A 24,607-nucleotide genomic window follows, 5' to 3' on the forward strand; every position below is an offset into this window, starting at 1 on the left:
CACCAGCTCCCAGGCTGACCTAGAAACTTACTTCTCTCTCCCTGTGTGTGTGTGTTTGTGTGTGTGTGTGTGTGTGTGTGTGTGTTTGTGTGTGTTTGTGTGTGTGTGTGACAGAGAGAGAGAGAGAGAGAGAAAGCCTTTTAATGGGATGATCTCATTCTAAGATTTAAATTCAATATATTTAGACTGGTTGACTGAATTGGATCTTGTGTGTGTGTCTCTCTGTGCATGTGTGTTTCCTCATGTGTACATATTTGTAATTGTGTGGCAGTCATAAATTCTTTTGCTGATTTTTGTCATTTAACAAGTATATTTGAGGGACCCTCAGCATGTTCAGCATTTTTTCAGCTGTCCATTTTGCTTTTCCAATTTTTCTGTTTAACTTATTACTATTGTGCTAAATCACACTATTTCTGCTATTTTATAAGATTTGTGCTTAATATACTATTTCTGCTTTTATAGGATTTGTGCTTAATATAGTATTTCTGCTTTTTATAAGATTTGTGCTTAATATAGTATTTCTGCTAAATGTAGTATTTATGCTTAATCACACTATTTCTGCTTTTCATAGGATTTGTGCTTAATATAGTATTTCTGCTAAATTATAGTATTTCTGCCAAATTATAATATTTGTGCTAAAACATAGTCTTAATTTAAAATTACAATATTCATAGTTCATCACAGTGTCTCTGGTAAATCACAATATTTCTGCTCTGTTGTACTATTTTTCTAAATCATAGTGTTTCTGTAATGTTTAAGTATTTTTGGCTAAATATATTCTTTCTGTTATCTTATACTATTTCTCCTAAATTCTTGTATTTTTGAGAAGTTATCATGTTTCTGGTAAGTTACAATATTTCTGCTAAATTCTGCTATGCTATTGTATTTCTGTATTCCAAGTATTATGTTTCCTCTAAGATATTGCAGTTTTGCTAAGTTATTCCATTTTAGCAAACTTCTTTTGCTTCTGCAAAGTTTTTACAATTTCTGCAACTTTTCAGCTTTTTCAGCTACTTTTTGCATACAGCTTCAGCTTTAAGCATCCACACTGCATTTTCGCAGGAAATGCAAATTTTTCTAGTTATTATTCTTAGGACTTCCGTACACTTTTCGCCGTTTAACTACTTCCACAATTTTTGTGCTATTTTCACCGTTCAAACTTTAAACTATTCAGCTATTTTTGCTAATTCCTGCTATATCTTTTGGTATTTTTAACTATTATACTTTTTAAAATATTCCACTTTTTTCCTTTAATTTGTCCCATTGAAATGAATGGGAAACTTCAGCAATTCTGCTAAAATTTGCTTGTTTTTGAAACTTAACTACTTCCTCATATTTTCACCTAGAACAACCATTCAAACTTTAAAATGTTCTCAAATTATTGGGCTATTCAGGTATAAATCAGCTTTTTCAAATCTTTTACCGTTTTACTTTTATGCCCCTTAAAGTTTTGAGTTGCAAAATTATGATTTTTCACAAAATACATGCGTTGTTATGGTTGCTATGCTCTTGGCTTCCAGTGTGTCACTGAAGGTTTTGCAATTTTCACTTCATGTCCGAACAACTTCTTGCTACTTGCTCAATTTTCACTCAACTTCCACAAATTATACATCAAAACGTAGGTATTTTTGCTGGCTTTCAGAAAATGTCACTATCATTGTTGTGGGATTTATAGAATTTTGGCAAATCTCCTCAGACCAACACAAGGTCTCAAAACTCTCCATATAAAGTCAATGGAGAGCTTGTTCAAAATCATCGCTGGATTTCTGTAATGAGAGGCATATTCGAATCGTCATATCTCCTTAACGAAGCGACTTTAAGACATGAGGCTTGTCCCCGAATATCTTCAGACACCCCTGACGCTCACAATTCAAGAATTTCTTTCTCACGTATTACCGTTCTGAAATGAGTTGGACTTGTTTGAGGGTAGGAAATTCGTCCTTCGCTCAGATTTCTTCAGATTTCAAAGTCTGGAAATGAACCACTTTTTTCTCTCGTCATAACTTTTTGTTGGATTTCCACAGAGACCTGAAAATTTCCATGATTTTTCACCAAAGCCTGCTGTCTCTTACGGTGAAAGAATGATATCGATACTCCAAATAGATTTCGAGTTAGAAAGCGTTGTTTGAGGGCAAGTCAAGGCAGTTTTTGCTTCGCTCTACTCAGTTATGGTGCATTACAAGTCAAATATCTTTAATAATTCATATTTTAATGATAAATTGTAAACACTGGAAGATTCCCCCATCTCTTCTGAACAAAACGGTGTAAGAATGACCCTTCTAGCCCCTACGGTTAGGAAATTATGGTCATTTGTTTGAGGGGAGTCATCACTATGAGAAATAGACTGCAATAATCCTGTGCCTCTCTGTGCTGCGTGTGTAAAAAGATGCACCTCTTTTGGCGGGAAAACGTAAACAGCCTCTCTGATTGGTGGACTCAAATTCAGCAGCTCCCAGGCTGACCTAGAAACTTAGTCCTCTCTCCCTGTGTGTGTGTGTGTGTGTGTGTGTGTGTGTGTGTGTGTGTGTGTGTGTGTTTGTTTAGTGGGAGAGAGAGAACCCTACCCTTATTTGGCAGCATGTCATTGTAGGATTTAAATTGAATATAGTTAGACTGATTGACTGGATTAGAGCCTGTGTTTGTGTGTCCCTCTCTGCATTTCTGTTTCAATATGCCTCCATATTTGTAATTTTGTAAGTTATTGCTATTCTGCTAAATCATAGTATTTCTGGTACTTTTCGGTACTTGTGCTAAATACAGTATTTCTGCTAAATTATAGTATTTCTGCTTTATTATACTATTTGTGCTAAAACATAGTATTTCTACTAAATGTAGTATTTCTGCTTTTTATACTATTTGTGCTAAATTATAATATTTCTGCTTTTTATACTATTTGTGCTAAATTATAATATTTCTGCTTTTTATACTATTTGTGCTAAAACATAGTATTTCTACTAAATGTAGTATTTATGCTTAATCATACTATTTCTGCTTTTTATAGAATTTGTGCTTAATATAGTATTTCTGCTTTTTATAGAATTTGTGCTTAATATAGTATTTCTGCTTTTTATAGGATTTGTGCTTAATATAGTATTTCTGCTAAATTATAGTATTTCTGCTTTTTATAGTATTTGTGCTAAAACATAGTATTTCTACTAAATGTAGTATTTATGCTTAATCATAGTATTTCTATATATTTCTGCTAGGTCCCCAGGCAGCCAATCCTCTGTGAGGACTTAGACATTCAAATTTTCAAATCAGGGCCTGCACGGTTTCCCAGCCAATCATATATGTGTCCTGAGGCATTCAAATTTGCATATTGGGGCCTTCATGGCTTCTAAGCCAGCCAATCATATCTGAGGGCTGAGGAATTCAAATCCACAAATCAGGGCCTGCACGGCTTCCCAGCCAGCCAATCATATATGTGGCCTCAGGCATTCAAATTTGCATATTGGGGAATTCGTGGCTTCTAAGTCAACAAGTCATCCATGTCATATATCTCTAAAAATTCATATTTTAATGATAAATTGTCAACACTTGAAGATTCCCCCATCTCTTCTGAACAAAACGGTGTAAGAATGACCCTTCTAGCCCCTACGGTTAGGAAATTATGGTCATTTGTTTGAGGGGAGTCGTCACTATGAGAAATAGACTGCAAAAATCCTGTGTGTCTCTGTGCTGCGTGTGTAAACAGAAGCACCTGTTTTGGCGGGAAAAAGTACACAGCCTCTCTGATTGGTGGATTTAAATTCAGCAGCTCCCAGGCTGACCTAGAAACTTACTTCTCTCTCCCCGTGTGTGTGTGTGTGTGTGTGTGTGTGTGTGTGTGTGACAGAGAGAGAGAGACAGAGAGACAGACAGATAATGCTTCTTTAATGGGATGATCTCATTCTAAGATTCAAATTCAATATATTTAGACTGGGTGACTGAATTGGATCTTGTGTGTGTGTGTCTCTCTGTGCATGTGTTTCCTTATGTGTACATATTTGTGATTGTGTGGCTGTTATATTTTTTTTTTGCTGATTTTTTTTCATTTAACAAGTATATTTGAGGGACCCTCAGCATGTTCAGCATTTTTTTCAGCTGTCCATTTTGCTTTTCCAATTTTTCTGTTTAACTTATTACTATTGTGCTAAATCATACTATTTCTGCTTTTAATAGGATTTCTGCTTAATATAGTATTTCTGCTAAATTATAGTATTTCTGCTTTTTATAGTATTTGTGCTAAAACATAGTATTTCTACTAAATGTAGTATTTATGCTTAATCATACCATTTCTGCTTTTTATAGGATTTGTGCTTAATATAGTATTTCTGCTAAATTATAGTATTTCTGGTTTTTATAATATTTGTGCTGAAACATAGTATTTCTGCCAAATGATAGTATTTCTGTCAAATTATAATATTTGTGCTAAAGCATAGTATTAATTCAAAATTACAATATTCATAGTTCATCACAGTGTCTCTGGTAAATCACAATATTTCTGCTATGTTGTACTATTTTTCTAAATCATCAATTTCTGTAATGTTTAAGTATTTTTGGCTAAATATATTCTTTCTGTTATCTTATACTATTTCTCCTAAATTCTTGTATTTTTGAGAAGTTATCATGTTTCTGGTAAGTTACAATATTTCTGCTAAGTTCTGCTCTGCTATTGTATTTCTGCCAAGTATTATGTTTCCTCTAAGATATTGCAGTTCTGCTAAGTTATTCCATTTTAGCAAAGTTCCTTTGCTTCTGCAAAGTTTTTACAATTTCTGCAACTTTTCAGCTTTTTCAGCTACTTTTTGCATACAGCTTCAGCTTTAAAGCATCCACACTGCATTTTCGCAGGAAATGCAAATTTTTCTAGTTATTATTATTATTATTATTCTGGGTGTTTCCGTACACTTTTCGCCGTTAAACTACTTCCACAATTTTCAGCCGATTTTCACCGTTCAAATTTTAAACTATTCAACTATTTTTGCTAATTTCTGCTATGATTTTTGCTATTTTTAACTATTATACTTTTTAAAATATTCCACTTTTTTCCTTTAATTTGTCCCATTGAAATGAATGGAAATCTTCCAAAATTCTGCTAAATTTTGCTTGTTTTTGAAACTTAACTACTTCCTCATACTTTCACCTAGAACAACCATTCAAACTTTAAAATGTTCACAAATTATTGGGCTATTCAGGTATGATTCAGCTTTTTCAAATCTTCTACTGTTTTACTTTTATGCCTCTTAAAGTTTTGAGTTGCAAAATTGTGATTTTTCACAAAATACATGCGTTGTTATGGTTGCTATGCTCTTGGCTTCCAGTGTGTCACTGAAGGTTTTGCAGTCTTCTCTTCATGTCCGAACAAATGTTTGCTACTTGCTCAATTTTCACTCAACTTCCACAAATTATACATCAAAACGTAGGTATTTTTGCTGGCTTTCAGAAAATGTCACCATCATTGTTGTGGGATTTATAGAATTTTTGCAAATCTCCTCAGACTAACACAAGGTCAGAAAACTCTCCATATAAAGTGAATGGAGAGCTTGTTCAAAATCACCGCTGGATTTCTGTAATGAGAGGCATATTCGAATCGTCATATCTCCTTAACGAAGCAAAGTTAAGACATGAGGCTTGTCCCCGAATATCTTCAGACACCCCTGACGCTCACAATTCAAGAATTTCTTTCTCACCTATTACCGTTCTGAAATGAGTTGGACTTGTTTGAGGGTAGGAAATTCGTCCTTCGCTCAGATTTCTTCAGATTTCAAACTGTGGAAATGAACCACTTTTTTCTCTCGTCATAACTTTTTGTTGGATTTCCACAGAGACCTGAAAATTTCCATGATTGTTCACCAAAGCCTGCTGTCTCTTACGGTGAAAGAATGATATCGATACTCCAAATAGATTTCGAGTTAGAAAGCGTTGTTTGAGGGCAAGTCAAGGCAGTTTTTGCTTCGCTCTACTCAGTTATGGTGCATTACAAGTCAAATATCTTTAATAATTCATATTGTAATGATAAATTGTAAACACTGGAAGATTCCCCCATCTCTTCTGAACAAAACGGTGTAAGAATGACCGTTCTAGCCCCTACGGTTTGGAAATTATGGTCATTTGTTTGAGGGGAGTCCTCACTATGAGAAATAGGCTGCAATAATCCTGTGCCTCTCTGTGCTGCGTGTGTAAAAAGAGGCACATGTTTTGGCGGGAAAAAGTACACAGGCTCTCTGATTGGTGGATTCAAATTCAGCAGCTCCCAGGCTGACCTAGAAACTTACTTCTCTCTCCCTGTGCATTTTTTTGCTGATTTTTTCATTTAACAAGTATATTTGAGGGACCCTCAGCATGTTCAGCATTTTTTCAGCTGTCCATTTTGCTTTTCCAATTTTTCTGTTTAACTTATTACTATTGTGCTAAATAATACTATTTCTGCTATTTTATAAGATTTGTGCCTATTATAGTATTTCTGCTAAATTACAATATTTCTGCTTTTTATACTATTTGTGCTAAAACATAGTATTTCTACTAAATGTAGTATTTATGCTTAATCATACTATTTCTGCTTTTTATGGGATTTGTGCCTAATATAGTATTTATGCTTTTTATAGGATTTTTGCTCAAACATAGTATTTCTACTAAATGTAGTGTTTATGCTTAAACATCCTATTTCTGCTTTTTATAGGATTTGTGCTTAATATAGTATTTCTGCTTTTAATAGAATTTGTGCTTAATATAGTATTTCTGCTTTTTATAGAATTTGTGCTTAATATAGTATTTCTGCTTTTTATATGATTTGTGCTTAATATAGTATTTCTGCTTTTTATAGGATTTGTGCTTAATATAGTATTTCTGCTAAATTATAGTATTTCTGCTTTTTATAGGATTTGTGCTAAAACATAGTATTTCTACTACATGTAGTATTTATGCTTAATCATAGTATTTCTATATATTTCTGCCTGGTCCCCAGGCAGCCAATCCTCTGTGAGGACTTAGACATTCAAATTTTCAAATCAGGTCCTGCACGGTTTCCCAGCCAATCATATATGTGTCCTGAGGCATTCAAATTTGCATATTGGGGACTTCATGGCTTCTAAGCCAGCCAATCATATCTGAGGGCTGAGGAATTCAAATCCACAAATCAGGGCCTGCACAGCTTCCCAGCCAGCCAATCATGTATGTGGGCTCCAGGTATTCAAATTTGCATATTGGGGAATTCGTGGCTTCTAAGTCAACAAGTCATCCGTGTCATATATCTCTAAAAATTCATATTTTAATGATAAATTGTCAACACTTGAAGATTCCCCCATCTCTTCTGAACAAAACGGTGTAAGAATGACCGTTCTAGCCCCTACGGTTAGGAAATTACGGTCATTTGTTTGAGGGGAGTCGTCACTATGAGAAATAGACTGCAAAAATCCTGTGTCTCTCTGTGCTGCTGCGTGTGTAAACAGATGCACCTGTTTTGGTGGGGAAAAGTGCACAGCCTCTCTGATTGGTGGATTCAAATTCACCAGCTCCCAGGCTGACCTAGAAACTTACTTCTCTCTCCCTGTGTGTGTGTGTGTGTGTGTGTGTGTGTGTGTGTGTGTGTGTGTGTGTGTGTGTGACAGAGAGAGAGAGAGAGAGAGAGAGAGAGAGAGAGAGAGAGAGAGAGAGAAAGGCTTTTAATGGGATGATCTCATTCTAAGATTTAAATTCAATATATTTAGACTGGTTGACTGAATTGGATCTTGTGTGTGGGTCTCTCTGTGCATGTGTGTTTCCTCATGTGTACATATTTGTGATTGTGTGGCTGTAATAAATTTTTTTGCAGATTTTTGTCATTTAACAAGTATATTTGAGGGACCCTCAGCATGTTCAGCATTTTTTCAGCTGTCCATTTTGCTTTTCCAATTTTTCTGTTTAACTTATTACTATTGTGCTAAATCATACTATTTCTGCTATTTTATAAGATTTGTGCCTAATATACTATTTCTGCTTTTATAGGATTTGTGCTTAATATAGTATTTCTGCTAAATGTAGTATTTATGCTTAATTATACTACTTCAGGTTTTCATAGTATTTGTGCTTAATATAGTATTTCTGCTAAATTTAGTATTTCTGATTAATTATAGTTTTTCTACTAAATCATAGTACAGTATTTCTGCTTTTTATGGGATTTGTGCTAAAACAAAGTATTTCTACTAAATGTAGTATTTATGCTTAATCATACCATTTCTGCTTTTTATAGGATTTGTGCTTAATATAGTATTTCTGCTAAATTATAGTATTTCTGCCAAATTATAATATTTGTGCTAAAACATAGTCTCAATTTAAAATTACAATATTCATAGTTCATCACAGTGTCTCTGGTAAATCACAATATTTCTGCTCTGTTGTACTATTTTTCTAAATCATAGTGTTTCTGTAATGTTTAAGTATTTTTGGCTAAATATATTCTTTCTGTTATCTTATACTATTTCTCCTAAATTCTTGTATTTTTGAGAAGTTATCATGTTTCTGGTAAGTTACAATATTTCTGCTAAATTCTGCTATGCTATTGTATTTCTGCCAAGTATTATGTTTCCTCTAAGATATTGCAGTTCTGCTAAGTTATTCCATTTTAGCAAACTTCTTTTGCTTCTGCAAAGTTTTTACAATTTCTGCAACTTTTCAGCTTTTTCAGCTACTTTTTGCATACAGCTTCAGCTTTAAGCATCCACACTGCATTTTCGCAGGAAATGCAAATTTTTCTAGTTATTATTATTATTATTATTATATTTTATTCTGTATTCCGTACGTTTTTTGTAATCCTACTCCTTCAAAACCGTTCAACTTAGAAAAACCATTCCAACACCGTTAGATTCCTATTCTTTTGGACAACACTGCTTCCATTTTTCATATTTTTAACATTTATATTTTTAATTTTATTCAACTTTATTCAACAAAAATTTATAATGTATTTCAATGGGGAGACCCTTCAAATCCTCATTCAACTTACTCATTTTTAAACTCTTACTACTTCCACATACATTGACATAGAGCCACCATTCAAACTTTAAAACGAAGACAAGACATTCAACTATTCAACTTGCATTTATCTTTTCAATATCTATTATGCTTTGTCTTCAGTTCCAGTTTAAGTTTCATGATGTTTTTTCACCCGTTTCAGAGTTTATAATGGGTGTGTATGGGACGGAATGTTGGGGCTAGAGTGAGGCAGCTCAACTGCTAGAGTGAGAGGAGCAAAAAAATTAATCTTAAAATCTTTTTTAAAACTGCTGCTGTGTCCGCAGCGTTTGCTCTACAGGTATGATTTTACCCTCAAAACGTAGCCATGGCTGTCCTCTTTCATCCAATGTGTTTACTATTGTACTAGGTGTTATGGTTCTTTCATAAATGTCACCAATGCACAGCCTCCTCCCTCCAACTCTTCCATAGACTCTAATGTTAAAATGGCTCAGAAGGTTGGTTTGAAAATCAGAAGAGCATGGTGTCTTTCCACTGTCACCACGTCCATATAATAAGCTCCACAGGCATGAAAACTGAGAATTAGGTAGACTAGACATTGCTGTCGCTCACGGTGAAAGAATTTTGTCAATACGACTTTTACTTTTCATTTGGGAGCGATTTGTTTCGGCCTGACTTTTCTGTTCATTTTAAGCAGCAAAAGTGAGGCGCATGTCTGTGTACGTGTGTATGGAGCCATTGGGTGCGGTCACTATAGCAACCAGGCTCACACCTGCCTGCTTAACGAGCTCTGCCTGCCACTGTACCAAGATTCATCTTAAACACTTCTCTTTCAACTGCTGCTGTGTCCACAGTGTTACAGCCATCATTTTACCCTCAAATTGTCGCCATTATTGTTCTCTTTCCAACACCGTATCTTTCAAAGCTCAGGCATTTAAACTTTTTAAACTGTGTGGATCAAAGTGGAGGGATCACATTTGAGTCATTCAGTGATTCAAAGAATATGACCTTTTAATATTCATTCAGATGTTTTCTGACTCTAAATGTTCTTTTCTCATTTCTTAGGGTTTTCTAATTTACATTTAAAACATTTTCAGTTTTTTTCCAACTCCTTCTTCTGTGTAACCTTCAGCTTTTAGCAGTTCAGCACCTTTGTTTTCAGGTTAAATTCGTTTTTTTTTTTTGTTTTTTTTTAATCTCATTCAATATTTTTAACTCAAAATTCAGCAATTAATTCATTTCAGTGCATACATTCAGATTCAAGCATTCACACTGCAGTTTCTTCAGAAAATGCACTTTCTAGTTAGTGTGAATGCTTGAAAAGCATTCACAGTATTGTTCTTCTAATCTTTATTAGTGTGAATGCTTGAAAAGCATTCACAGTATTGTTCTTCTAATCTTTATTCTATTTTATTATTATGGATTCCGTACGTTTTTTGTAATCTATCTCCTTCAAAACCGTTCAACTTAGAAAAACCATTCAAACACCATTAGATTCCTATTCTTTTGGACATGACTGCTTCTATTTTTCTCATTTTTAACATTTATATTTTTAATTTTATTCAACTTTTTTCAACAAAAATTTCCCATGTATTTCAATGGGGAGACCCTTCAAATTCTCATTCAACTTCCTCCTCTTTAAACTGTATCTACTTCCACATACATTGACATAGAGCCACCATTCAAACTTTAAAACGAAGACAAGACATTCAACTATTCAACTTGTATTTATCTTTTCAATATCTATTATACTTTTTCTTCAGTTCCAGTTTAAGTTTCATGATGTTTTTTCACCCGTTTCAGAGTTTATAATGGGTGTGTATGGGACGGAATGTTGGGGCTAGAGTGAGAGAGCTCAACTGCTAGAGTGAGAGGAGCAAAAAAATTAATCTTAAAATCTTTTTTAAAACTGCTGCTGTGTCCGCAGCGTTTGCTCTACAGCCGCCATTTTACCCTCAAAACGTAGCCATCGCTGTCCTCTTTCATCCAATGTGTTTACTATTGTCCTAGGTGTTATGGTTCTTTCATAAATGTCACCAATGCACAGCCTCCTCCCTCCAACTGTTCCATAGACTCTAATGTTAAAATGGCTCAGAAGGTTCGTTTGAAAATCAGAAGAGCATGGTGTCTTTCCACTGTCACCACGTCCATATAATAAGCTCCACAGGCATGAAAACTGAGAATTAGGTAGACTAGACATTGCTGTCGCTCACGGTGAAAGAATTTTGTCAATACGACTTTTACTTTTCATTTGGGAGCGATTTGTTTCGGCCTGACTTTTCTGTTCATTTTAAGCAGCAAAAGTGAGGCGCATGTCTGTGTACGTGTGTATGGAGCCCTTGGGTGCGGTCACTATAGCAACCAGGCTCACACCTGCCTGCTTAACGAGCTCTGCCTGCCACTGTACCAAGATTCATCTTAAGCACTTCTCTTTCAACTGCTGCTGTGTCCACAGTGTTAAAGCCATCATTTTACCCTCAAAACGTCGCCATCGTTGTTCTCTTTCCAACACAGTGTCTTTCAAAGCTCAGAAATGTCAACTTTTTAAACGGTGTGGATCAAAGTGGAGGGATCACATTTGAGTCATTCAGTGATTCAAAGAATATGAGCTTTTAATATTAATTCAGATGTTTTCTGACTCTAAATGTTCTTTTCTCATTTCTTAGGTTTTTCTAATTTAAAATTAAAACATTTTCAGCTATTTTCCAACTTCTTCTTCTATGTTAAACGTCAGCTTTTAGCAGTTCAGCACTGTTGTTTTCAGGTTAAATTCAGTTGTTTTTTTGTTTTTTTTTATCTCATTAAAAATTTTTAACTCAAAATTCAGCAATTAATTCATTTCAGTCCATACATTCAGATTCAAGCATTCACACTGCAGTTTCTTCAGAAAATGCACTTTCTAGTTATTATTATTATTATTATTATTATATTTTATTCTGTATTCCGTACGTTTTTTGTAATCCTACTCCTTCAAAACCGTTCAACTTAGAAAAACCATTCCAACACCGTTAGATTCCTATTCTTTTGGACAACACTGCTTCCATTTTTCATATTTTTAACATTTATATTTTTAATTTTATTCAACTTTATTCAACAAAAATTTATAATGTATTTCAATGGGGAGACCCTTCAAATCCTCATTCAACTTACTCATTTTTAAACTCTTACTACTTCCACATACATTGACATAGAGCCACCATTCAAACTTTAAAACGAAGACAAGACATTCAACTATTCAACTTGCATTTATCTTTTCAATATCTATTATGCTTTGTCTTCAGTTCCAGTTTAAGTTTCATGATGTTTTTTCACCCGTTTCAGAGTTTATAATGGGTGTGTATGGGACGGAATGTTGGGGCTAGAGTGAGGCAGCTCAACTGCTAGAGTGAGAGGAGCAAAAAAATTAATCTTAAAATCTTTTTTAAAACTGCTGCTGTGTCCACAGCGTTTGCTCTACAGGTATGATTTTACCCTCAAAACGTAGCCATGGCTGTCCTCTTTCATCCAATGTGTTTACTATTGTACTAGGTGTTATGGTTCTTTCATAAATGTCACCAATGCACAGCCTCCTCCCTCCAACTCTTCCATAGACTCTAATGTTAAAATGGCTCAGAAGGTTCGTTTGAAAATCAGAAGAGCATGGTGTCTTTCCACTGTCACCACGTCCATATAATAAACTCCACAGACATGAAAACTGAGAATTTGGTAGACTAGACATTGCTGTCGCTCACAGTGAAAGAATTTTGTCAATACGACTTTTACTTTTCATTTGGGAGCGATTTGTTTCGGCCTGACTTTTCTGTTCATTTTAAGCAGCAAAAGTGAGGTGCATGTCTGTGTCCGTGTGTATGGAGCCATTGGGTGCGGTCACTATAGCAACCAGGCTCACACCTGCCTGCTTAACGAGCTCTCTCTCACTCTGCCAAGATTCATCTTAAACACTTCTCTTTCAACTGCTGCTGTGTCCACAGTGTTAAAGCCATCATTTTACCCTCAAAACGTCGCCATCGTTGTTCTTTTTCCAACATCTTGTCTTTCAAAGCTCAGAGATGTAAACTTTTTAAACTGTGTGGGTCCAAGTGGAGGGATCACATTTTAGTCATTCAGTGATTCAAAGAATATGACCTTTTAATATTCTTTCAGATGTTTTCTGACTCTAAATGTTCTTTTCTCATTTCTTAGGTTTTTCTAATTTACAATTAAAACATTTTCAGCTTTTTTCCAACTTCTTCTTCTGTGTAACCTTCAGCTTTTAGCAGTTCAGCACTTTTGTTTTCAGGTTAAATTCGGGGTTTTCTTTTTTTATCTCATTCAAGATTTTTAACTTAAATTCAGTAATTAATTCATTTCAGTGCATACATTCAGATTCAAGCATTCACACTGCAGTTTCTTCAGAAAATGCACTTTCTAGTTATTATTATTATATTTTATTCTGTATTCCGTACGTTTTTTGTAATCCTACTCCTTCAAAACCGTTCAACTTAGAAAAACCATTCAAACACCATTAGATTCCTCTTCTTTTGGACATGACTGCTTCCATTTTTCATATTTTTAACATTTATATTTTTAATTTTATTCAACTTTATTCAACAAAAATTTATAATGTATTTCAATGGGGAGACCCTTCAAATCCTCATTCAACTTACTCATTTTTAAACTCTTACTACTTCCACATACATTGACATAGAGCCACCATTCAAACTTTAAAACGAAGACAAGACATTCAACTATTCAACTTGCATTTATCTTTTCAATATCTATTATACTTTTTCTTCAGTTCCAGTTTAAGTTTCATGATGTTTTTTCACCCGTTTCAGAGTTTATAATGGGTGTGTATGGGACGGAATGTTGGGGCTAGAGTGAGGCAGCTCAACTGCTAGAGTGAGAGGAGCAAAAAAAATAATCTTAAAATCTTTTTTAAAACTGCTGCTGTGTCCGCAGCGTTTGCTCTACAGGTATGATTTTACCCTCAAAACGTAGCCATGGCTGTCCTCTTTCATCCAATGTGTTTACTATTGTACTAGGTGTTATGGTTCTTTCATAAATGTCACCAATGCACAGCCTCCTCCCTCCAACTCTTCCATAGACTCTAATGTTAAAATGGCTCAGAAGGTTCGTTTGAAAATCAGAAGAGCATGGTGTCTTTCCACTGTCACCACGTCCATATAATAAACTCCACAGACATGAAAACTGAGAATTTGGTAGACTAGACATTGCTGTCGCTCACAGTGAAAGAATTTTGTCAATACGACTTTTACTTTTCATTTGGGAACGATTTGTTTCGGCCTGACTTTTCTGTTCATTTTAAGCAGCAAAAGTGAGGTGCATGTCTGTGTCCGTGTGTATGGAGCCATTGGGTGCGGTCACTATAGCAACCAGGCTCACACCTGCCTGCTTAACGAGCTCTCTCTGCCACTCTGCCAAAATTAATCTTAAACACTTCTCTTTCAACTGCTGCTGTGTCCACAGTGTTAAAGCCATCATTTTACCCTCAAAACGTCGCCATCGTTGTTCTTTTTCCAACATCTTGTCTTTCAAAGCTCAGAGATGTAAACTTTTTAAACTGTGTGGGTCCAAGTGGAGGGATCACATTTTAGTCATTCAGTGATTCAAAGAATATGACCTTTTAATATTCTTTCAGATGTTTTCTGACTCTAAATGTTCTTTTCTCATTTCTTAGGTTTTTCTAATTTACAATTAAAACATTTTCAGCTTTTTTCCAACTTCTTCTTCTGTGTAACCTTCAGCTTTTAGCAGTTCAGCACTTTTGTTTTCAGGTTAAATTCGGGGGTTTTTTTTTTATCTCATTCAAAATTTTTAACTTAAATTCAGTAATTATTTCATTTCAATGCATACATTCAGATTCAAGCATTCACACTGCAGTTTCTTCAGAAAATGCACTTTCTAGTTTTACATATAATGTTGTATGTACCGTGTGCCAAGCAGTTCTGCCTTGGTTGCTTTTGAGTCCTTTCTTTTTGTCCTCCCCACTTAGCTACTTTTTAAAAACACGATTTACAACCTGAAGAGGTGATAAAGCGATAGATCTTTCAGCCCAATTCTACTTTTTCTGCATAATCCATCATACATGTAATGTAATCAAATGAAAAAGTCTCTTTTTAAAACTTGTTTTATTAGTTTTAACCTTTTAACTTTATGCATCAAGCAAAAATTGAATTATATGCAACAGTCTCAGACTGGAAGAAATTTGTTTAACATTTAAACTTATTTTCTGCACATTCCAGCACATAAAATAAAATCTTTTTTTGTGTTTACACTCGGTCTTTCAAATAGATGCAAGTAAAACACAGCAGAAAATAAATAAAATCAAAAACTATCGGTCCTGTTGCTCTATTTTCACCTGTAAAGCAGGAGTGAGGTAGGCGGAGGTTTACCCTGGTGTGCCACAGCGGTCAGTTGAAGAATCCACGAGTTTCTCTGTGAATTTCCCATTACGTAGTAGCACACTCGGTGCTTGCTTGGAAGTTTAGGGGTTTTTGTTTGATGTAAAAATAAGTTTTCTTCCCACGCACAACGGACATTAATGTTTTCATCACTTTTTACGGAATCAAACTTAAAGTAAGGTCAGTACTTCCACGCTTTAAACGCTGCATGCTCATACTCTCTCCTGCACTCGATATATGATCCATTGTTGATCTGCACACACCTGTTGCCACGAACGTCGCACTCGCTTACGTCACTGTCATGAGACATTCTCGCAAAAAAATCACGGTTTTAGTAACGCGCGTTCTTACGGGAAAGTAACGGTAATCTAATTACCGTTTTTGCAATAGTGACCCCTTACTTTACTCGTTATTTGAAAAGGGTAATCGGATTACAGTAACGCGCCCATCTCTGGTAATGACAACACATTTGTGGAAAGGGAATAATCAAAAATCAAGTCCAGTGCAGAATTTCAGTAAAGGAACAAACTGCAATAATTACAACTGAGTTTTGTTTTCTTTTGCTGCAAGCATCATCGTCGTCGTCGTCGCCATCACTGTGTTGTTTTTCTTCTGCTGCAGCTTCCATGTTTTTATTCCTCCCCCCTTTTTTCCCTCCCTGAGTTCACACACTTGTTGGCTTTTTGCCTGCTGTGTTTCCATGGTAGCAGTCACCACTCACTCTTCAGCACTCCTTTGCCCTTTCTTTCTTTTTTTATTTTATTTTTTTTATCAATTTATAATTGAATCGGGAGCACGGTAACTCATTAGTCACTCTGACACTGAGTTTCTGTATCTGATATTATACCACTTTCAATCAATGGATCATAAAAACATTGCAGATGTAATGTTTGTCATGTATTCTCATCAGGTTTTGACCCTTCTTTCTCAGTTTGTGAGGCTACATGTTTTCAGTTGTGTTTGTAATGAACATGAGTCTGTGTTCCTGTCTAGCTATCTTTGTGAGGACCGGAATCTGCATTCTACTATACTTGTAAGAACCGACAGTCACTTGTGAGGACACACTCACCGGTCCTCAAAAGTTTGAAGGCCTTTTTGAGGCCTAAATGTGGTTTTAGTGTCAGGGTTACAATTAGGTTATGGTTAGGTTTAGGGTAAGGGTTAGGCATTCATTTTTAATGGTTAGGGTTAGGGCTAGGGAAACCATTATGTCAATGAAGGTCCTCACTAAGATAGCTGAATGGGCTTGTGTGTGTGTGTGTGTGTGTGTGTGTGTGTGTGTGTGTGTGTGTGTTGGAGACCAAAAATTTGAGGTTTACTATGCTTGTGCCACAAGACAGCAAGATGGATTATGGATTACAGGTGTAGACTGAGTCATATGTCACTGAACATTTACCTCCCAGCTCATACTTAATCCACAGCAGGAAGACAGCTAGGCTTATTTTTAACACTCACTTACACACATGCGCGCACACCTACACACACACACATTATATATTTCCATTTATCAACAAATGTGTGTGTATTTAGGCATTAATCTCTCGCACCTCATCAATCTCAAAGAGTAATATGTAACTGCACACCAGAGTATTATTTTGCTAGCTGAAATTTGTACACACCAACAGAATCAGGAGGTCTTCATCGCTGCATCAACTGTTGCTCACACTCACAGAGTGTGAGCAACACTCACAGAGCACAGAGCTCACACACTCACACTCACATCACTGCTCCAAACGCAGTGACTTATATCTATGCTATTCACTTGCAGCGTAGCATTATTATGGTTTCACCAAATTGTGTGTTGATGCCACAGTTGGGTATTTATTTATTACTCGGTTGCTGTTTTTCCAAGTCTGAAGCTTTATCCTTACGTGAGCGAATAACGCCATCTTGTGGTCAATGTAGTCAACAGCAACACACACAAAAAAGGCAAAGCTGAGAGGTCTCCATTCCCAGCTGCATACAAAGTAATATTGATTTTTGCAGGCCGATTACATCCTGCACAGTGTGCTAATACTAAGAAAAAGTCAAGCAAGTGGTGATAAAGGCAGAGCTCTCGATATATGTTTAGACTAAAACTATTATATTCTTTATTCAAATAATCTACTTTTAAAACATCAAGCTTTGCAAAGTGTGAAATTGTTCATATTTACATTAAAGAGAGATCACATTGGAGAGCAAAATAATCTTCTGTCTTTTAGTTACAAACTCTAAATGTGCTTTTTGTAGCTCCGCTGTGAACTGTGCAAGACACAACGCTGAAAATGCACTTTTTAAAAAAGTATCGAAGTCTTCTCATCATCTGTTCTGTAAATAAAAGGTGAAATAATTATGAATGTTTATTAAAAACAAAGATATTTTGACTTCTGTTTCCCCCTCACCAGGTGTTGCTGCTGTGAAGGACTCGGTCCCCTTGTCTCCCCTCAAATCTTCAGCTGGGTCTGCAGATGCAGAGCAGCAAAGTACTGAAGCAGGAAACTCTGCTTCGGGCAATGACTTGCAGCCTCGTGTTTCCATGGAAACCTCAAATCTCCGACCTCAGACGCCCAAAGCTGAACATGAATTGGAGGAAGACGATGAGGCCAGCGGCACACTGACCATTTCTGAGCTTACTTACAGGTCAATAAATCTTTATAATAAACTGTCAAAAGCAGCTTTTTTTAATTATAAAAGCCTCAACAGCTGCTTTCGGCTGAATGATCATTTTCTGGCTCATGTGTTCGGTGTAAACAGTAAAGATGGTTGTGTTTTTGATGGATGCAGTTGCCGGTTTTTGGAAAGAAAACTCCAAATTCAACCCATTTTCTCTAGCAAAGGACAAATTTTAGAGTTTTTAACATTTTAGGAGCAAAAGGTATCTCTCAGGCATAAGTGAGATTCAGGACATTCAGCAGACACTGAATCTGAACATTAGTAACATTCATTGGGTGAACTCAGGCTCAGGTTTGCTTATTCTCTCTCTTCTCCAGTCCCTGTGCCAGCATGCTTCCCACCCCAGTGGACGACAGCCAGGGAGGAGTCGACTTGCTCTTCTCCTCTCCAGTTCAAAGCCCCGCCAGGTTGCTTAGGGAGCTCCATGCTGATCCTGACATCCAGGCCCAGCTGGAGGCCGAGAGGGAGCGAGACAGGGCCTATGAGCGCACCCGCCTGGCCGCGAGAAGTCGAATGAGCGGAGTCCTGACCAGCAGTCTGCGCCTGCTGTCATCCAATGACAGAGTCAATGCTTGCGTGTTGAGCGTGGCCCGCTTTGTCGCTGTGGTAATGGGGGTCCTGCTCGTCACCGTGCCCACACTGCTGCTGCTGCTGGAGTCAGATATTGACGTGTCCTTCCTCCATGAGATCCGGCAGACACCGGAGTTTGAGCAGTTTCACTACGAGTATTACTGCCCGCTCCGACGCTGGATCCTGTGTAAGATCAGCATGGCCATGGAGAACCTGTGGTCAGACTGAGAAGGGAAAAGACATTCAGAAAAAGAGCAGAGAGAAGAGGCACTGTGAGGAAAACAAATACGTCCAAGTGTATGTCTTAACATGTGATTTAATCTTATATTTAATCTAGTATTCAGCCAAAACACCAGTCTGCCAAAGAGATGAAATGAGACTGTAGTTTATTGGCTCACAAAATTCTTGTTGGATGTTTCATTCAAAAAATCAATTACATTTCTGTCAGGATCCCTAAAATGAGTTAAAAACACTGGGACAAGAGCATTTGTTTCACCTCTTTGGCTGCGTAATTTGCTGCTTGGAAGAGAGAAATACGATTTTAATAGTAGCATTTAGTCACTTGTTAAGATAAACACTTCAGATAGTGATGAAGTGAAAAGATAGAGGACAGTAATGCTCAAGGAGGAACTTGTGGAAAGGGATGTAATGGACATAGAAAAAGTCCCAAAAAGAAGAAATTTGAATGGCTGTTCACTCCTGATGCTGATAAGTTGATGCGGAGACTCTCCACAAACCTTTCTGATTGGTTCCTGTCCTTGGAGCACCTGATTGGTAACAGAGCCTGTCAGTCATGACGGAGTGGGTGGACGCAGAAAGCTATGATTGATTAGTCACTGAACAACAACATCCACAGTCAGAGGTACATTATATAAATATATACATATATATTTAAAAAAAACAAAACAAGAGATATTGATAATAATGCCAATTAAAAAAACTTGTTTTTAACATTTTGTACATTTTTATGTGATCAGATCTTTCAGGAATTTTTCAGTCAGAGGATCTACTTTGAGCTTATTTTCAAATTAATAGTTTACAAAAGATTACAAAAAAAAAGCGAATTTGCTGAGATTTATCAGGGTGTGAGTGTTGAGAAACTATTTTTTAGGACTACCACCAACAGTTGTTGGCTTGGTAGCACCCTGGCTTTTTCCTACAGAGGCTATAGCACAAATCTTTTACACAGATCACTGATTACAACTGTTTCAGATTACGTGATGTCATTTTGGAAAGATGAGGAAGGCCGGAGAAAAACTCTCAGCTTTTTTTCTTTGATAAAATGTGTTTCGATTCATTCATTCATTCATTCATTCATTTATTTATTCATTTTCAGGCACAACAAATACCTATATTGAACATAAAATACACAAAACAAAAAACAAAACTTGCCTGAAAAAGGAGTGGGACGAAGAAAACTTATTAAATCCCACCCCTATACTCACTCATCAACAAAAAAAAAAACAAAGTGTAAATGTCATCTGAACTAAATGTTAGCTCATTAGTTTACGGTCGCTCATGCATCTTCAAACAGTGTGGACAGAGTCTGCGGTAAACGTATGAAAAAAGGAAGAAAAGGTTACATGGAAGTTTATGAGGGAAAATGATCGTGGAATTGAGGTTCGTTTTTGATTAGTCAGCAATGTGCTACTTCACAGGGAGCTGTGCATAAGTTTCAGGAGAAACTAAAGATGGGTTGGTGTGGCTGACTCAAAAGAGTGTGCTCCAACGACACTGTGGGACAAGTGATGCGTGTAATGGCCTGAAACCGCTCATGAAGGTATTGTATTGGCGCGGTTGCAGTTGCAGTTATTAATCTTGCAGAATAAGATCAGCAGTTTGGTCACAGACACAGTCATTGGAGTACATTTCTAAAAGCTTCTGTGGTTGCATCATGTTGAGTATTTATCTTTGGATGTGACCAAAGACAGAGGTATCATGTTGCACTGTAGACACAGTGAATCATGGGATTCTGGTTTGAGGAGATTTAAGGTTCTGTTCATGGATATATACTTCTGATTTGGCTTAAGTATTTACCCCGACCAGTCACCAAATAAACTAAAACCTCTTTCCTAGCACTGTATAGGCCCCACAGGTACTGGCAAAATCCTCTGAGAGTGAGCATTAACGATCCTCTGTTTCCTGGGAATGCTTGATCAGATTGGGACCTAAGGATATTGGATGACAGGTCAGCACTGCTTTATTTGCTTTACTTGATAGATATCAAAGTATATTAACACGAAGGCCTACAGTTTCATAGCGAAACAGTCCCTATTCACTTCAGGTGTGAGTGTTTGCATAGACTCATCATCAATGTCATGATAATCTGTGGATTTTAATGATTTCTTTGAGCAGTTTTTTCAGGGTGGAATGATTTTACAACATACATCTTTAATGATTATAAAAACACAAACTTTGTGCATGAGTTTCAATTTATTTTGGATTTTCTCTAATTCACAAAGGGATAGTTTAAGTATAAGTCAAAAGTATGCAGGCTTAAATATATAGATGTACTCTGACTAATATTTTGTTGAAAATCTCTTGTTGCACCTTGACCTCATGCTTTTGGTAGCCATCAACATGTCTGTTGTAATTCTAGCTGGACATCTGACCATTCTTGGCAGAACTGGTAGAGTTTATTTATTATTTATTCAAGCGACACCCTGTGTCCACCCTGTGTCGATTAGGCAAAGTCCAAAATACATTCAAAATAGTGCAGCCGGTCTGCTGTACATTGATTCCATGCTGGGAAAAGAACAGTTCAAGGAAATCATTAAAAGCCCAAAGTTGCCATGACCTTCATGACGAGTGCATGTAAACATCTGACCACAACTGTAACTTGTTGTTGATTGGTGTGTAAATTTAGGATCAACTCAAGTCATTGGAAGTGACATCCTGCTATATGTATACACAGGAAAACTGATCTGGATCAGAGTGTAGGATTTTAGAAATTATTCACATTTGTCTGCCATGAAAGTATAAAAGGTGAGGTCAAATATAAAGCAAGCCAAGGTTTCTGTGTGTGTGCTGTCTGTATAGATGATCTCAAAAGTGTCACTAAGTAAAAGTTTACTTTTTGGACCTTACAGCCATCAACTTGTTGGTTGAACCTGTGACGATGGCTGTCTGTTACGACATAGTGACTCTGAATGAAAGTGATGCTAAATGGCTTCAGATCAAATGAAAACAGATGTAGTTGTGTCCGAAATGTAGTTTGATTTGGATCAACTTCTCAGGAAAGGGCATTTATGCAGTTTATGTTAAAAAATTAAAAAGTCATTAATAAAAAAAAACATGCATATACACACCATGTAATTTATCCATAACCTTTATCTCATATGTCTTGCTATTTAGAATAACCAAGCACTGTAGGTGAAGTTAGACATTAATATGTTGGCTGACTGTCTGTGTTGTTGTAGCATAATTTCACATAACTAATGTATGCATCCATGTCAGTTTCATTAAAATACTACACAAAACTCCTTCTCTGAGAGCCTGTACGTGCAGTTTGGCCTTCATAGATAAACTTCAATGCTCATTGCACTACTATCAAAACTGGGAATGGCTACACAGTATAATTTCGAGCCAGTCTCGAGGGTCTATTACAAAATCATCACTTAAAGTTGATTTTTCCACTCCTTGTAGTCTTTGTAAGTGAGCTGCTACAGAGGCTTCTGCAGTGCACAGCCCTCACATTCTCTTCTATTTATTCTGCCTCATGTTATCAGCTGTGTTGTCGTGTAACTGTGGACTTTATGCATTAACAAGCTTTATGCATATATAGCAGATATGCAGTAACAACAGGAACAAGTTTATTTGAGGACAAAGCATTTATTTTCCTACTACAGCACATGCACTGAGTTTCAAAGGTGAAACTGAGCAAAGGGCCAAATGACTCTGATGAAGATGTTTGCATCTAACGCTGCAGATTCTGAGATTTTTTTTTTTTTAAATGCCTTCACTTGAGTGAACAAAGCTGATCTGTATGCACTGCTAAATGATCACCATAATCTCTGTCTTCATAGCGTGTATGCACAGGCATCAAAGTGCTCAAGAGATTCACCACAGATTAAAAGACTCTTCACGGCTCTAAAGATGCAGGCCTTGGTTCTTTATTTCTGTGCTCCACCTTCCTGCAGTTAAACCAGGGAATCTATCTTTTTTGGTTCCTTTTGCTGACCTCTCAGTGCAAGTTGCATGCCCTTCATCTGTAAATACTGTGTTTATAGCTGTGGCAAAAGAAAAAGATTTCCTTTCTTTCTTTCCTCTGTGTGTCTTGTCTGTGTAAAGCAATCCACTGTAGATTACAGGCTTGGCTGTCTCAACCATCATAGACAAATGCATGTTCTCTGTGTTTTTACCAAGAGGAGAAACTGATGATCTTTTTGAAACCAAAAACCACTTTGCAGTGATCTTTGGACTTAATTTTAGTCACTCACTTCTCAACATAGACTACAGGTGGTTGCTAACTGTGTTAACTTAAGTAATATTCTCATCAGATGAAGAGTAGCTCCTCTAGTTAGCTACATTGTGCTTTTGCTGTGTGCTTGTACATCATTAAAGCCAGACCTCATTGCTAACAGAGCATGCTAGCATATTAGCCACTGATGCCATTAGCAAGGCTAGATTTCATTCACTTTCACTTCACAGAAATGAATTTAATCTCACTAATTGTAAAGTATTAATTCCAACTTGCTCAGATCTTTAGTTTGTAACTAGAAAATTAGAATCAACCACTGACTCATTGCAAACAACAGAAAGGCCTTTGGGGTCTATTTGATACTGTAGCACTATGTTAGTCTGTAGCTCATTTATACATTAACACCCTTTAAGAAAAGGGGAATTGAACCACTTTCAGCTCTTTTTTTTTAGCTACAGAACTTGGGTTTCTGCTATTGACAAACAGCATACAGGATGGACTGGGAGAACAACTTTTGTTGCCTAATTATAAAGAAAACTGTGATAAAGAAAAAAATAGTAAAGTAAAAAAAAATCACATACAATTTGATGTCACGTCTAAGTGCAAATTCAGAAGATACCGGCATGAGTCAAGTATTTACAAACCTTAAATTTAAATGCCTGTCTACATATCTGGAAAGTTAACAGCAAGAACGCTGAACTAACACTTGGAAATCAGATTGTTTAAAACTACTATACACAACCGAATACACTAATACATGTTTTAATTCATTTATTTAAGATTTTAAATATTTGAACTCAGGTCTACTATATGCAAAACTACTGGACATCACATGGTAGAGCAAAATAAACTGTATATTGTTTCAGTGTTGTGTGGGCATGTACAGTAGTAGCAGAATCTCTTGCACGGTCCCTGTATTGTTTTGATTGTTATTGTTAAATCTGATTGTTTTGTTGTTTTATCAGTTAGTCAAGTCATTTTGTTGTTTCTTTTTTGTCATTTTGTCACTTTTAATAATAAACTCTGGGAGATTTGATTTAGGAAGAGTCAGAAAAAAAGGGGAAAACCATCCCTCGAGTAACGACCCCCCCTCTCTACTGGGACAACCAAGCCTTATGAACTTTGTGAAGTGAACATTTTGAATGTTTGTATGTTATAACAGAAAACATGGTTTGTTTTATATGTTAATACTGCCACAATAAAGCTCCCTGATGAACATACATTGAAATGTTGTTATTACTGTGCGAGTTATTCCTGCTAATATCCTAATAAATCATGTTCCCAATTTGTCAGAGATTTGCCTCCCTCCTGTGGTAAAAAGGAGTTGCTGCAGCTTGTGTTGAGATCTCTATGGTGATATTTGTGTGAGCAACACAAGACTTCCATGGGTGTGTTCAGAGCTTTACTGCAGCCTGAGCTTCATGTGTTTTAGATGCTACTTATGTTTTCCATGGCTGGAACTATCAAAATACAAGCCGGGAAAGAGTTCTGGGTAAGAGTGATTATTCTCTTAAACTGGTTCAAACTAAAGCTGTTGTTTTTGTGGCAAAAATAGCCAAACCATGTAATTCTTAGAGTGGATGTTGGAGAGCAACACTTGTTTCTTGTTTCTTCTATCTTCATCTAAAGTTCT

The 24,607-nt window shown here is 36.4% G+C and overlaps 1 protein-coding gene across 2 annotated transcripts in view; it reads left to right on the top strand.

Moving 5' to 3' along the window:
* frmd3 (FERM domain containing 3) overlaps window positions 1–19,842 on the top strand; it is a 139,299-nt gene extending 119,457 nt beyond the window's left edge. For both annotated transcript variants that reach the window (XM_085475613.1, XM_085475614.1), the window contains exons 14-15: window positions 17,717–17,951; window positions 18,302–19,842. In XM_085475613.1, the coding sequence (XP_085331739.1) occupies window positions 17,717–17,951; window positions 18,302–18,782 (716 nt within the window). In that variant the 3' untranslated portion in view covers window positions 18,783–19,842. The remainder of the gene's footprint in view (window positions 1–17,716; window positions 17,952–18,301) is intronic.
* The last annotated feature ends 4,765 nt before the right edge of the window (window positions 19,843–24,607 follow it).

Source organism: Copadichromis virginalis, linkage group LG12 (assembly GCF_057382275.1).
Source record: "Copadichromis virginalis isolate Kocher_CV1m ecotype Utaka linkage group LG12, C_Virginalis_male_GT1.1, whole genome shotgun sequence".
In the NCBI taxonomy this organism is placed as follows: Eukaryota; Metazoa; Chordata; class Actinopteri; order Cichliformes; family Cichlidae; genus Copadichromis; species Copadichromis virginalis.